The sequence below is a fragment of the Sipha flava genome, unplaced genomic scaffold, assembly GCF_003268045.1.
Source record: "Sipha flava isolate LNK unplaced genomic scaffold, YSA_version1 67_pilon_pilon, whole genome shotgun sequence".
Classification (NCBI taxonomy): Eukaryota; Metazoa; Arthropoda; class Insecta; order Hemiptera; family Aphididae; genus Sipha; species Sipha flava.
Window position 1 is genome coordinate 667,352 of NW_020273607.1, and position 15,626 is coordinate 682,977.

Genomic DNA, 15,626 nt, shown 5'->3' on the forward strand with positions numbered 1-15,626 from the left:
GGACGGCACGCTCCGAGCTCCGGGGCACCGCGGCGGCGCTACGCCGTTATCAGTGCACGCGGGACGACGTGATCGCGTTCCCGTCCGGCCCGTGATAACGCCGTCCGTTCGCAATCGATACCGTTCGCTTGGAACGCGAGACCCGTACGAACACGCGTTGGCGGCACTCGATCGGGGTGGGGGGAGGTTGGCACCCTCGAGTCGTTCCGCGATCAACCCGCGGTCTCGATTCGAGCCGGAGAGTGTTGTTTCGAAACGGATCGTACTCGCGTTCGCTATACGGCGAACACGTTCCACTTTGTAACCGTAACGCCACTGCAATAAGCGCGCGTCTGATCGACCACGTCGAAACAACGCTAGACCAGTGCCTGATGATTTCAGAATAATTACCATCTGTTTACCGCGCTGTCAGCTCTGATGTTTCACGTGTAACGATTTTTTTCGTGTTATCATTTTATTCGATTTCATTCGACGTTTTGTGATTCGTAGTTTGCGTTTTAAAATTATATCTGTTACGGACATGCCGAGTAGGAAGTGAGCTCCTCCTCCACACTTACGGTTTACCTTGGGGTAAAAGGTTATGGAATTCCCAAGTTTTGGATTGGATGTGTTATGCACATAAAAGTTATTTCCATTCGATATTAATGACATGTTAAGGTAAAAAAAATAAACATAATATCAATTGCGACGTATTGGCGCTTGTGCATATGGAATCAATAATCGATAACTGCAGATCTCTATAATTCGAAAGCCGTTTCAAAATTTCAACTTTATAGCTTTTTTCGGTGCTAAAACATTGAAAAAATGTTATGACACAACAATTTTTTTGCTTTGGCGCGCGCGTTATTAATGTTCGCAACAAAATTGCTGTAAATCGATTAACGGCTCAAAAACTCACGAAAATTCTTTCGTCGAATATTTATGGTTACCAAAAAAGTGTTTCTGCTACAAATTCTTTATAGAATGAACTTTTGCATTAAAAAAAATCGTTCGTTATACTTTTATATTTATATAATAAAATTTGTATTTTATATGAATAAACATCAATATCATTAACAAGGGTGGCCGACCCCAAATAGTCGGGAGAAAAACAAAGGAGAAGAAGAAACATTGGCTATTTTTATTTAGTAATTTGTTCATTTTTGGTTCTTTTTGTCTTCATTCAGCTATAAATACACGTTGCATTGATATATATAATATTGCAAAATTATATTATATTTTTGTGGTGTGCAGTCTTTAATATTGAATTCAATGATTTGATTTTCTAGCACCATTTTCGAAGCGTTCCATATTTCACCCATGGTGTAACTATTTGGTAGGAATCCGATGTTTTAACTATCGTTAAGTTTTTGTAATTTAATTCATTAGGGATAGGTGTAGAAGTTTTAATTTATAACGTCAACACACCGGGTGTTTTGCACCCTACGCATTTGTGTAGCCACATTGCCTACACTGGACGCCGTCCTCTAATACAGCTTTTTTTCTTCTGTCTATTTACTCTATCTATTTTTTTATATTCGCCAAAAGAGGCATTCATTTATATGAAATATATGTTTACTTAAAGCTAAATTTATAATATAATTATTTGCGTTCGTGTATTTTTGATTTTTTAATAACTATAATATAACTATTATAATGTAGTCTAAAATTAAATTTTTTTAAAGATTAACTACAGTTTATATAAAAATAAAAAATAATACTAATTAATAAAAAAAAATAAAACGAACTGGCTAATGACATGAAAATTTAATTAAAATTCTAATGGGCCATTAATGAAGTGTTTTCTTCACACACCATTCATGTTGAATATTTTCTCGTACCCACATAAAATGTATTTATTGTTTTAGTATTAAAAAATTACGCAAAAACTATTGTAAACACACAAGAAATAAAAAAAAAACACATTTACAACGTGGTAACGTTATTAATTGATTTATTTACTTCTCACTAGCGGTTACGGCTGTTGTTATTCACACGTTTGCCGTGGCAATGGTTTTTTTTTCATTTAAACCAACACACTCACTAATCTTGCTGACGTTTCGCCAGAAGGCAACGTCGTCGCCCCGAATCAGTCGCGATTCTTTTGTACAAATTAAAAAATAATAATAATAGTTATAGCAATAATAACAATGAATAATATGGAAATACTAACAATCGATGACTAAATACGATTATTTTTAATTTATAGTTTAAATTCAGTACACAAGCACCATACGTCTATTGTTACATCAAGTCATTGTTAAAAAGAAAACAAAAAAATAACAGGAAAAATATTTGGGTCAACTTTATATTTCAATATTATTCCACCTCTCACACGTGTACGTGGTAATTATTGTAAGTACGTCAAACGTGGTGCATTTTGTTTTTGTTTTTTTTTTTTTCATTTTAATAATAACTATACGAAAAATCAATGTATGTAATCATATTTAATGACTAACTCGTACAAAAGTTCACTACTCATGCACTGAACACTGCTGTGTGTATCGCGAATACGATATTATAAAACGTCATACAACAAAGTCAAAAAGTCATTCGCAATCTTAAATATTCAACAATATCGAAACAAATACCGTTAGTTTAATTTTATTGCTAATGTCACTCAACAAATCATTTTTGAATTATGCATTTCAATGGCAATAATGGCAGTGGATATTTAAACCCGCGTACCGAACAAATCTATAAACCATAATGACATATACGATTTGTGCCAGGTTTGTATCCATATACGACTATTGCGGTATATGAGAGTAAGTAGGTGGTACACAATTTATAGATTATCAATTCGTGGACAAATGTGGAATGCTAAAAAAAATAAAAGGATAAAAGGAACTGACGTTACCACACATCATGAATAATATAGATCACCAATAAAATGTAGACCATACAATTTATATATATAATAACAACCGTTAACAGTATCATGTTAAAGGAAAGCTATGTATAACTATTTCACATATATTACTTATAAAACAGCCATCAGGTGGTGTATTTTATTTCGACAGCACGAGAGAACAAACGCTAAAATATGATTTTTATCTCGTGTTACAAACTATTATTGAGTTTAAATAATTCAAGTATCATAATTTATGTATTGCGCTGTACGTATATACGTAGGTACTCGACCTAGATGTGGATGTTTTATGAATTCAAATTAAGTTCTCGTATTAATGATTCGAGTGTTTAAAAAAAAAATAAATAAATTATGCGCATATATTTGTTGTGCCACAAATCAATAAATAATAATATTTACTCTTGATCGTGGTTATTATACAAAAATTATATATTATGTATTTAAATAAGAATAATAAATTAATAAAAAAATATCCAAACAAATAATATAATTAAAAAAATCATTGTCTTAACCTATTAAAATATTGAATACAAGTATATTTTAGTTAAAGTCATTTTGAACTAAGAACTATTGAGTTACGGTTTTATTGACTTCGAGTGTACCTAATAATAACTTTTTAATTCGAAACCGGACGTACTTTATAAATTAAAACTATTGATAACTGTCTAATTGTTAGGCTCTAATATATAGTGTATTAGTAAATTTTTGCAAATTGTTTCACTTTCACAAGCGTTCAGTTTATCAATAATATTAATAACCACTATTGAGCTGTTTAAATGCAATATAATATAAGAAACATAACTTATGACTAATTTATTAAAAAATCATATAATATTAGATTATTAATTGGTCATAATCGTTTATATTGTTTATTTTATATTTAAAATGTGTGCGCATTTAAGTACGTTAACTATGCTGATTATTAAACAAATGTTTATAATTGGAATAAATGATGAGACTAATATAATTTATAAACTAAACAAGAGCCAGCTAATTTAAATATTGAACTAGCATAATAAATTGAGTTTAAAATACATATTTTAACTGTTTAATGAGACCAGCACATAATAGAGAACTGATTTTTTTTTTATTGTTAATTTATACGACATCAGAATTAGTTATTACTTATTCAATGTCGGAATTATGCAATGAAATGAATGTAATTAAAATACAAAACAAAATGGAAATAAAAAAAAAACTTCAGCAATATACGTATAGAATATTATTCCATTGTAATAGCAAACAAACTAAATTAATTGTAGATAAATACATTTCCTAAATGTTATAAAATGCATTGTTTTTATTATATTCACCCAGGTCATTATTGTAAATTTATTATTAATTCAATTTTGGTTTTTTAAAAAAAGACAGTAAAATTTTTATTAGTACTTAAATAAATAAATATTTATTATTAATTTATTATTATTGATTTTTGTTATAATATGTATATGTATATGTTATATATTATAATTTTTATTATTATATGATCATTGATTTTTTCTCACTTATTAAAAAACGTATAATTATAAACGGATGATTATACAGTAACAAATAATGCACAATAGCAACGATTATATTGTTCATTATATAAAACGACGTTGACGACATGTTATCTAATAATTAAACACGTAATTTGGCAAACGCGAGTTCTCAACTCATTTTCTTGTAGTCGTACGCAAATAAGAACAAGTATTAATTAAAAATTGCCTGATTCGTTGTAAGATCAATAAACCTCTTCTTCAACGCATTTTCTCATCCACCCCGTTAATTTTCCAACCGTAACTAAAATAAAACACTATTTTTGTTGTTCATTTTGATATAGAAAGTCAATATCAGTAATTTAATTAATTTTTATTTATTTTCATTTAATATGAGTTTTATAGAACTAGTGAGATGTCACTAGTTGATGTCATCGCATTAATTTTCTAAGTAAATATCAACAAAAAGAAAAAAACAAATATTGAGTATTTAATTCTTCAACTTCTCGTGTAAGAATGTAATATTTTTATACACGATAAATTATTCAATTTATTCTACTAGTTATGTTTTAAAATAGAAAATATATTTGAAATAACGTAAAGCAGAGTAATTTTCTAGAAATTTGGCAACGCGGATTGGCGAGTTTAAGATTATACCTCTCATATTAAAAACTTTATTTTCCGACATATGATAAAATAGCAAGAATCGAATAATGTTTTGTTTTAATTTCAAAATTACCACTGAGAAAACGAATGTCAAAAACCTGGGCTTGGGAGTAAAAACATTTGCTTATTTTTATGGATTGACTTAAAATGTAGCAGAGTGCTATAGAAGTGTCTGTCAAGTTATAACACTTACAATTATAAAATTTGAAATTGCTTTTTTTTTTCAGCATTTTTCAAAAAAATGCTTATTTACAGTTTTTCTGATCATTTTTGGTTATTTGACCAGTTTTTTTTACGTTTTTATAGTTTTCTCCTACAAAGTTGTTTTTTATATAATTAAAATTAAAATTAATTACAATCTACGTTGTCACATAGTTCGTCATCATCCAAGGCATTGATGTAGGGTTAACAAAAATATTCTAACGTTGAAAATAGAATTGAGTGTCAAACGTCAGAATTATCAAGAACAGAGAGAACAATTTACATTTTATTTTTCAAAAAAATCCCTTAGAAAATCCATAAAATCCTTAAAGTCTTGAAAGTGAAAATTTATTTTTATTATGTTTGATTTTTTAGTTAGAATTTTATAGTTTTTTTTTTAATAAATATTTTTGTTTGATTTAAAATTTAAAATTTTTATTTTAGTGCTTATAATGATATTTTTAAGCACTTATTTTAATAATTTTAAGTACTATAATTTCCGAGCCCTGGTCATAAAACATAACACATATGTTTATAAAATCGTTTCGTATGTCTTATTTAATAAACAGCTAACCAATCATCACTACATGTGTTGAATGTATTAACGTGCATTATTGCCGATTATTATGACCTTATTGCCGATGTGGAACTAGGAATTTTTACGCCGGGGAAAATTTTAAAATTACGCCCTATCATAGACCAATAATAAAATACTTTTCTTACAAATTGTTTTCTAATAATTAATATACAATCAGTATTTAACAAAGTTAAAAATATCAAAATTGTTGTTAAAAATTACAAAAATTACCCTCTCTAATATTTTACGACCGGGGATAAATTCCCGTCTTCTACCCCTTAGTTCTGCTTCTGTCTTATAGGCTTCTACGTCTTCTACAGTGTTCTAAGATAACATTTGTTCTTGCTGCGATCGAAGGGTATAAATTTTAGTGAGACATAATCGTTATTCGTTTCTCAACCTGGTAGAAGTCAACATATTTTAAGACAGGCACTAGTAGCAAATCGAGAAACGATATTATTTTAAAATTATTTTTCATAAAATGGGGGAAATAACGAAAAATTAACAATAACTGGTCACTTTTTAAAGGTGTTCTACATAATATTTCTCTTGTCAAAAAAAAAAAAAAAAAAAAATGTAAATGAACTATATGTGATTTTGTGGTTTAGACATTCATAAATTCAAAATAAAATAAATTGGAAAACTTCGAGTAACATTAAGAAAAATAAATAACCTACTGAAATAATCGAACATTATCATTCATAAATCGAAACTAGGTCAGAAGTACACCGTTACTGGATATGATGATCAAATATTTATACGTTTCACCTTGATCGCAATAAGTTTAAGTAGAAGAAAAAACCATTATTTACATTTACAAGATTGCACTAAATTACTAACCATGCAGCAGACGAACAAATTTAAGGGGGTAGTGATCACGTGACGAGAACACTATAGGCGGATTTGCGTTATTTCAAGATATGTTAACTTATGCGCACGTGTGTACATCGTATATTATAATAATTAAAATTATTTTTATGATTATTATTACTATTGTTTTTAATATTATCGCAACAATCAGCTACAATGCACCGCTTCGGCGGGCTTTCGTTTCAGATGTGTAAATCGTAATGCGAAGATGGTGTGTGCCGAATGTCCAATGGTCCCAGTTGGTGTTGTGCGCGACAGTGCTATTCCTGCTGGGCGGCCTGCACATTTACAGAGGTCCCAACGGCGAACCACAGACTTTGGACGAACTGGCCGTCGACGAGGACACGTCCGGTTTCGTCCGCACCACACAAGACGACCGGACGTACCGGAGACTCAGGTTCCCGAAGACCAGCAGACGGTTGCCTCAGGTACGAACAGAAACCCAAAACGTAACTGCGAAACGAAACGCCCGTACGACAAAACGATTGCTGCGACCGCGCATCGAATCGCTTCACGAGAACGACACGGAAACCGTCATTTCCGACGTTATGATTTCACCTGCTACCGGCAATTAAATGGTTAACACGTTTCATCGTGATTCGATTATCGCAACAATTATTGTCTTGTTCGTAATCTCTTCGTTTTCTGTCTTTTAAACACGCACGTTGAAAACCTACGCTAAATGTTTTATTAGTTCAATTCGTCTTTTACGCGGTACATATTTTGATTAGATTAGGCGTTTTGGAGGGGAAGAAATGGTCTGTTGTGGCAAAAAGAAAGATGGATAACGATAATACGGATAGCACTCTCACCGGTTGTACAAGAGTAATTCAATCCATAATGTATACGGTCATCGGTAACTGCATCACTGGATTATCGGGGGTGGTTAGAACATTACAGCGCGCGAATTTTTCGTTTGCGTACGTGTATTTCGATATAATGAGAACACATTTTTTAAACTTTCTTAAAAACAGCCGTTTTGTAAGTACGATTTTCTGAAAAAATTTAATTACGTGAATATTTATTAATTTCACACGTATATGGTGATCTTGACTAACCAGTACGATGAATATAAAAGGTGTTTGGGGCTTCAAACCTACAGCATTGAAAAAATCTTAGCTACTCAATAGATAGGTAATTTTAAAAAAAATAATTACCTAAGTAAATCAAACACCTCCCCATAAATAATCTTTACCTACGCCTTTACCAGTACTTACCAGTAATAGCAGAACTAATTGCCGATTATTTTAATCTTGAATGAATAATATAATTAAATTCAATTTTCAAAAAGTTGGAACAATCATGAAGAATTAGTGATTTAAATTTTCTAAGAACTGTCACCACCAGAATTACTCTGAACATTATGTATACGAAATAGCTATTTAGAGTTCTGTATTGGCCAATAGAATATATTATATTTTTATATATTAAATTTAAACTCCAAAGTTATATTCAATATAATTTTAAAGTTCAATTTTCCAGAGCAGAATAAAAAAATTAAGTCATTATTCAATTAATTAGTAATTACTCTTGCCAAATAATTTTGAAATACATTATGTACTTTACTCGTATCTGTTAGTAAGACACAATTGCGTTAGAAAACAATTTAACGTCAAGTAATAAATGTTGAACTTTTTTTTTTTTTTGTAAATCACGTGGTTCGAATTATGCAGTCACGTATTCTTACAGCAAACGAGTGATACATCGAAATATCAGCGCTTGTGCTTATGTGTACATACACGTCGTTGTATAAACACATCAGCTATCACTATTTACGTGATTCGGGCTTTTGATTTGATCCATTTAAGATGTATAGAACCATGCTTCGTCCAATAGCCGTTTATCGTTCCGTGTACTATAATAACATCAAAGTCGAAATTTGTGTTCTATCGATTTCATTTGTACACAACCGCAGAATGTTATTGTTGATATCGATTGTTTTCCGCACTTCCGGTAGAATATAATGAGAATTTATTGAAAAAACAAACACAAGAATTGTACATTTTTCCTCCACGGTTTGTTAGCATCCATTTGTTATCTTATCGCACTCCAACGGTTCTATTTTACAGTGAAAACTTGCGGTTTTCTACTTTGACGCATACAGTCGCTCGTCGCATACGTTACACGCCGGAGCTTCGAGTTGTAATCAAGTTTCGTTATCTGGCCAATTAAACTTTTTTTCTTATCCCCCGACACTCATTTACATTCACACCGGGTCTACGTGTTCGTTGTGGATCGCTTGTGAAATAATATTTATTGTATTTACACGCGCCAACCACGCATAGTAACACCGTCGTCAAAACGCATAATTTAATTACTCAAAGCCACTGTTGGTTTAAAAATCCATCGATGGAAATACATTATAAATATCAATAACATCAACAAGCAATTCCTCTTGGGTACTGAACACAAAACCCTTGTACACTGTTGTTAATACCATAAGTGTATAATACGCAATGTTCGAACGCACACAACGTACGTTTTAACTTCTCGCAGCCGCGCATCGCAACGATACAATTCAGATTGTTTTTACTGTACAAAGTCATCGAGCGCGAGGTGTTGTTTTAATAACAACATAATATTTTATTCGTATGTTTTATAAACTATCGGACAGAAAGTTCTGTGTTCCCGGGATTAACTTTTTCCGTATCATTCGGGAAACCTATTTAATTATTTACGGATGTTAGTTCACGGATGTGTAAAAACTGTCAACTACTAAAATACAATTAATACGTTATTCTGTTAGAAACTTTTTTCTAAACATTACCGAAACATATGATTTTTTAAATATTTTTCGGTACATTATGTGATTCATTATTTTTATTTTTATTCTTCTATAGAAACACGTCGATAATCGATTTTCAATGAATTACAGTTGTCGCGCATGAAAATTGTCGCAAAGTTTTATTCGGGGTTTTTTTAAATTTATATTTACCAGAGGAGGCTACATAATAACTTCAAATCCTAACTCATGGTAAAGTATAATATGATACGATAGTTTCACGTACAGTATTATAAAACGTGAAGGGTTTAACGATAAAAATATTATACATTTATATAGCAATACGGATACGTATACCGAAGTTATCAACATTTGTAATATTTAAATTTTTTGCGGAATAAAAATGTGTGAACACGGAATCCGTATGTATTCCTATATAGCTGCAGTAAAATGTATAACCGAACACGCGTTATTATTAAGTTACATATGAAACGGATTTCGTACAAATCGTATATATATATTACGAAGAAACGAACTTTTCACCGTACACCCGACAAACCACATTACATAGATTTACGTGTTCAGAATAACGATTGAATATGGTCGAAGCTGTCTAATACGAAAACTGAATAAATTATTTCATCATAAAAAATATACATATGTATATATTTACCCATATATGTATATACAAACGTGGTACTACATACGTATTATATAAACTATAAACCGATAAAACGTGTTTACTCAATGAAACATATGGTAATGTATACCAAAGCAATAATGTATGCGCAAGAAATAATATTATTCTTTAATAATGTAATGCACGTCAATAAAAAAAAAAAAATTAAAAAGCATACTAGTATAATTTAATACAATATATTAATTAATTGGAAAGTCGGTAACTCCAATTCATGAACTATAGCGATTATTCGAATGTAGTTTTTTAATCTCGTAATTGAATGGCAGCTTATCTTTAACAAAAAATTTAAAAATTATAAATTTATATTTTCATAATTTAAGTTAACATATTTGTAAATTTTGTAAATGTTTTTGAAAAAAAAAAAAATTATAAAATGTTAAATAAATTAGAGAAATTTATAGCACAAGGAAAATGAATTTTTTTTTTAAATTTTAACGTTTTCCACACTTTAATGCAAGTGTATTAATTTTAAATGTATCTTTTTAACTATTCAATGTGACTAATTGAACTACTTTAGATAATTCAGTTTCATAAGCCCATGATTATGGTAATGAAATTAGTGGTATTTGGAATATCTCACACATACTATTAACAATCAAAGACTTTACAATATTATTAAAAACATGAAATATATTCAATATTTTATTGGTATGTCCATAATAATTAATACGAATGCATTGGTGGAAAATCTGTTAATTAGGGTTTTTTTTTTGATCAATTTTCAAGTAACCAATTTTAAGGAGTATTAAGTACCGGGGCTAATTAACATTTTTGAAAATTTACATTATTTTTAGTACTATTTGCTTTAACTACTCATTAAAATTTCAAATAATTTCAAATTTTTATTAATTTCCTTTTTTTATACACCATTATTACCCAACTTTACAAAATTACTATATTTAAATTTTAAAATTAAAAAAAAGCTTTTACGTTTTTTAATTTTTTTTTTTTTAAGTCGTTATAAAAAATATTTTTCATATTTATAAATGAAAGCATTTTTTTTTTTATTTCGAGAAGGGTAGTCACTATACCGTTAAACCTTGATAATTATTTTTAACAATTAGCAAGTTAACTACACAGTTTATCATAATTGAAATTAAAGTGAATTACAATAGAAAAAAAGAAATAGAACAAAAGTGTCTGCAATGTATGGAATTGGAAATTAATTATTTGAGATTTAAATATTATAGAGGTAAATGGAATTTATCTTCAAAAAAAAGGCAAGTGATCGCATTATTTAACATTGAGCTTATTGTAGGAAAATCTTCGTCTTTTTAACAAATGGATCTTGATTTCTGTAAAATTACCGAAACGTGATATTTATTTTGTTTTAAATTGGTCATACAGTATCACCTATAATTATTGCAACGACAAGGATTAATCAAAAATGTAAATGTCCATATATCTGTGTCCATCAGTTCCAATGAATACGAACAATATTTGTAACCCGAATAAGTGCAGACGGCTAGAACATTATAAAACGACTGCGAATAACACTGATTATTGTTATCCGCCGTGCAATTATTTTTAAATCGACCGTACGATCAGTTATGATTGTTACGAATTGATACACAATGGTATTAGTATTTCTTCGTTCGAAAACGAATTACCACCGACCGACGGGTATTAGCGGAAAAACGAGAGAGAGTATTTCCTTCGGGAAAATATAAAAAAAAAAAAAACCACTAGAACTTTATGTAAAAAAAGTTGTACTTTAATTTTAAATTTCATTTCATTTCGATAATTTTTTTCTTTTTTATCAAATCGTGTATCTTATCGATTTTATATTATAGTTTATACACGTCTTTCATAATATAATATATTATGTACGAAATACCGTTTTTCCTATCTGTTGTACCGACCTCTGCTGTTGTCAAATAACTTCGGAGATCTACTTCTTACTCGCTACATGACTAATAAGTCAAATAAGTCTATTTGTGTTGTGTCCTTATGATTGCCATCTAATAAATTATGACATATTTAAATTGTGACCATCGAATACGATCGAAAGAATTTTCCTATGCACAAACGTTATAGGCTATAACCGATTTTATTAGTTTTTTTTTTTTATCGGTCGGAGTTATAACGATAGTATTGTTATATACGATAATTGATGGATCCAAGGGGGACAAATAGGCACCATCTCCTTCATCACTTAATTACGGAAAATTTTTGAAATAGTCATTTATTTATATATTATACTTTATGGATATGGTTTTAAAAACTAAATAAACACATATATAATTGTCAGGCAGTCATTATTGACTAATGTCAAAGGCCATTATGACATTATCGTCGGTTTACGTGCATTAAAAGTAATATTAGTCTTATCTAATCGATAATGACAAGGCAGATACTCTTATGGAAGTTAATACATTTTTTCCTAATATTGAATGCCTTCTAAAAATACTATGTATTGTACCCGTCACAACAGCAATTTCCGAAAGATAATTCAGTTCATTGCACATGACTATAAATATATTTTAAATAAACAATGAATTAGAATAAACTCAATCGATTATCAATGCTTCATATTATTAAAAACATAATTGTGACTCCAAAAGAGATATCGGTTAAGTTTGCGAAAATATATAAAAGAAAACTTCAATTATATTTATAGTTATTTATATTCTTAACATATGTATTTTATTTAAATATTTTTTAAATTTAAATAATTTTACTACGATTACTAGTATTTACTACGATATAAATAATGTGCCCCATCTACTTTAGAGAAGTTCTGGATCCACCGTTAAATACGATTATATGATATTATCCTTTGATCGGATAGTAACGCAGATGGTCTTCGTTACACACCGACAATATGCTATCAACAAAAATAATAGAACGACGTGTCCTGAAATATTCCGATATAAGAAAAACCTCCTTTCCTAAAAACATCGATGCGCTCAAATTGAATACGAATCCTGTAAGCGCGTCCCTTGGTCCGTATACGCCGTGAACACGCATGCTCTCGCAATACTCATTACGGAATGATTTTTTTTCATTTTTTTTTGACTATTATGTCGCTCTTGACATGCTGCATGACGTAATGGTATCGCGCGTTCTTTGAGGTTTTTTTTTTTCTGCCATTTATCTCCGCACCATTCCTCCTGCACACGGTCATGATGATAATATAATTACGAAACTCGAGCGCCTAATGCGTCTTGGACATACTCGTAAAATAACAGGTCATGACTCTCGAATTCGAACGTGAATTAAGATTCAGGCGTACTTAAATTTAAAAAAATCCGTGAATTTCATTCAAGTATAATTAATTAATGAATCACGGACATTATTTGTACCTAATGTTCTAAGAGTAAATGTTACATAAACAGTATTATCGTAAAATTACGGAACGGGTGTGTTGTACACTACGCATACGACGGCGACGTAAAAATGTCTACGAACAGTACGAAGTTCGTGCTCCGAACCGATAATAATAAAATTTCGAATGTATTAATTAACAAGTGATTTAATAACAAAATCCACGGACTGGCTTGAAGTATAATTCACGGATTCACGTGATTGAATACGTAAATTTCAATTACGCGTTTAACCTTGAATTAAACTACACGTGAAATAGAGACCTTCAGCATAAACCATATGCACGCGATTTCAGTTTTGTGCGCGTGCGCGAAAGGTAAAATCAAAAAATCGAACATTCGACAATTTCCAGTGCTCTCGGGGGCGTACGGAAAAATCCCGGAACAACAGATACGCACGGGGAATGACAATATGTCCGCTCTGGTCCGCCCTACATAAATATTTCAGTCTAGATCGTCAGTGTTTTTTGACATTTCAACGATGGTAATCTTAAAAATCCACATAGAAAAACTGAAAATTCGATATCCAGTCGACCTGGTCTACCCGGATACCTCACTTTCCACCGATTAAAGCTGATACTATTTTAAACACCTAAGCATTTTATTTACGATCTATTTATCCATGAACATTACGATGAATGTGGATCCATTTTTACTATTTTTGTATTGAATTTCAATGATGAATATCGTAAACATCGAAAAAAAGTTTTATTGACAATTTATACATTAACCTTAATTGCAGATACACATTTCAGGCACACCGTTAATAACAGAATATAACGTAATTTTGGTATAAAAAAATAATTTCATATTTATATTATAGTACAGGAGCATGTGTACATATAAATATTGATTATGCTGTAGTTACATTGCCACTTAAACAACAATCTACTAAACCTATTTACTCAGTTATCTTGGTACAGCAAATCGGGGCAGTTAAAAACTTAATTATTATATAAGAATAGCACTTTGGACTGATAACGAATTAAATGTTACAAAATAAACATTATACGTTATTGCTTTTTAATTAATTTATAGATACCAGAAAATCAATAAAAATCAATAAAATGAAAACAAAAGAATTCGTAATAAAAGTTATAGGCCATCGAAAAAAAAAATAAAAAGTATTTTAATTATATACATCACAAGTAAATTACAGTTTTCACTATATCAGCGTTTTAAAAGATTATATATATTTAATTTACTGTTATTATTGATAATGTTATTTTTGTTGTTTAAATTATCCCGTTAAAATTCTTAGCTTAGAAATATATAGATATAGTACCGTTTAATTTGTGTTCAAGAAATACATTTTTTTTTTTATGTTGATTCTATATTCTTATAATACACATCCTTTTGTTTTAGTTATAGAAGTTATATAAATTTTACCATTACAAAAATATCAAATTACTTTTGAAAGAGGAATACATAATAGTTCACCTACCCAGGTCAGCTTGACCAGGGTTAGTTATATTTTTGTTTTAAAAAACTTAATATTTGCTGCGACAATGTTGTGAAAAAAAAAGGTAAGACTACAAACATATTTTTTTCTGTTCGTTTTATATTGTTTAGTTTTATTACCAATAAAAACCCATCATCAGGTATCATTTTCTATGTCATAAAAGTTCATATAATATATATAAACGTTGCATACGTATGTAATTTTTTTTATTGGTCGAATCATTCAACTTTCTTTATCTGTTGTAGGACATGAAAATACAAAAAGTTAGATAATTTGGCTCAAAAAAAAAAAAAAAAAAAAAAAAAATGAACAATTTATTTATTTTTATTTATTACCTATATCTTAAAGATTATATGATTTATTTTAAATTTTAGAATATATGTATACTTTTTTTTTACAATATAAAATTTCAATTTTTATCTACTAATGTAAAATTATGACGTGACCGCCATCAAAAAGAGCTTCAAACGACATCACCTTAAATAACCGTTGACCATAGATGTCTGATAATTGTATTATATAATTGAAGTCCTGGTGGTAATGGGATGGGTACCTTCTGGTTTTTCAATAAATCGCAAAACACTTATGGTATAAAATGATAAATCATTTTTAAAACGTTTATCGATTTATATGGTTTAATAAAAAAAAAAAAAAAAAATCATTTACAGGTACAATGAACATTTGTTACTTAATAACAGTTGTTATGGTTATTTTTGTTCTTTAATTATTACAATAAACTCAATATGCATATTGATGTCCACATTGTCACGTCT

General features: G+C 29.7%; 1 protein-coding gene across 1 annotated transcript in view; it reads left to right on the forward strand.

Moving 5' to 3' along the window:
- Positions 1-2,191: 2,191 nt before the first annotated feature.
- Positions 2,192-15,626, forward strand: part of LOC112691881 (heparan sulfate glucosamine 3-O-sulfotransferase 5-like) — a 51,112-nt gene continuing 37,677 nt past the window's right edge. The window contains exons 1-2 of the mRNA XM_025566315.1: positions 2,192-2,334; positions 6,830-7,071. Of these exons, the coding sequence (XP_025422100.1) occupies positions 6,844-7,071 (228 nt within the window). The 5' untranslated portion in view covers positions 2,192-2,334; positions 6,830-6,843. The remainder of the gene's footprint in view (positions 2,335-6,829; positions 7,072-15,626) is intronic.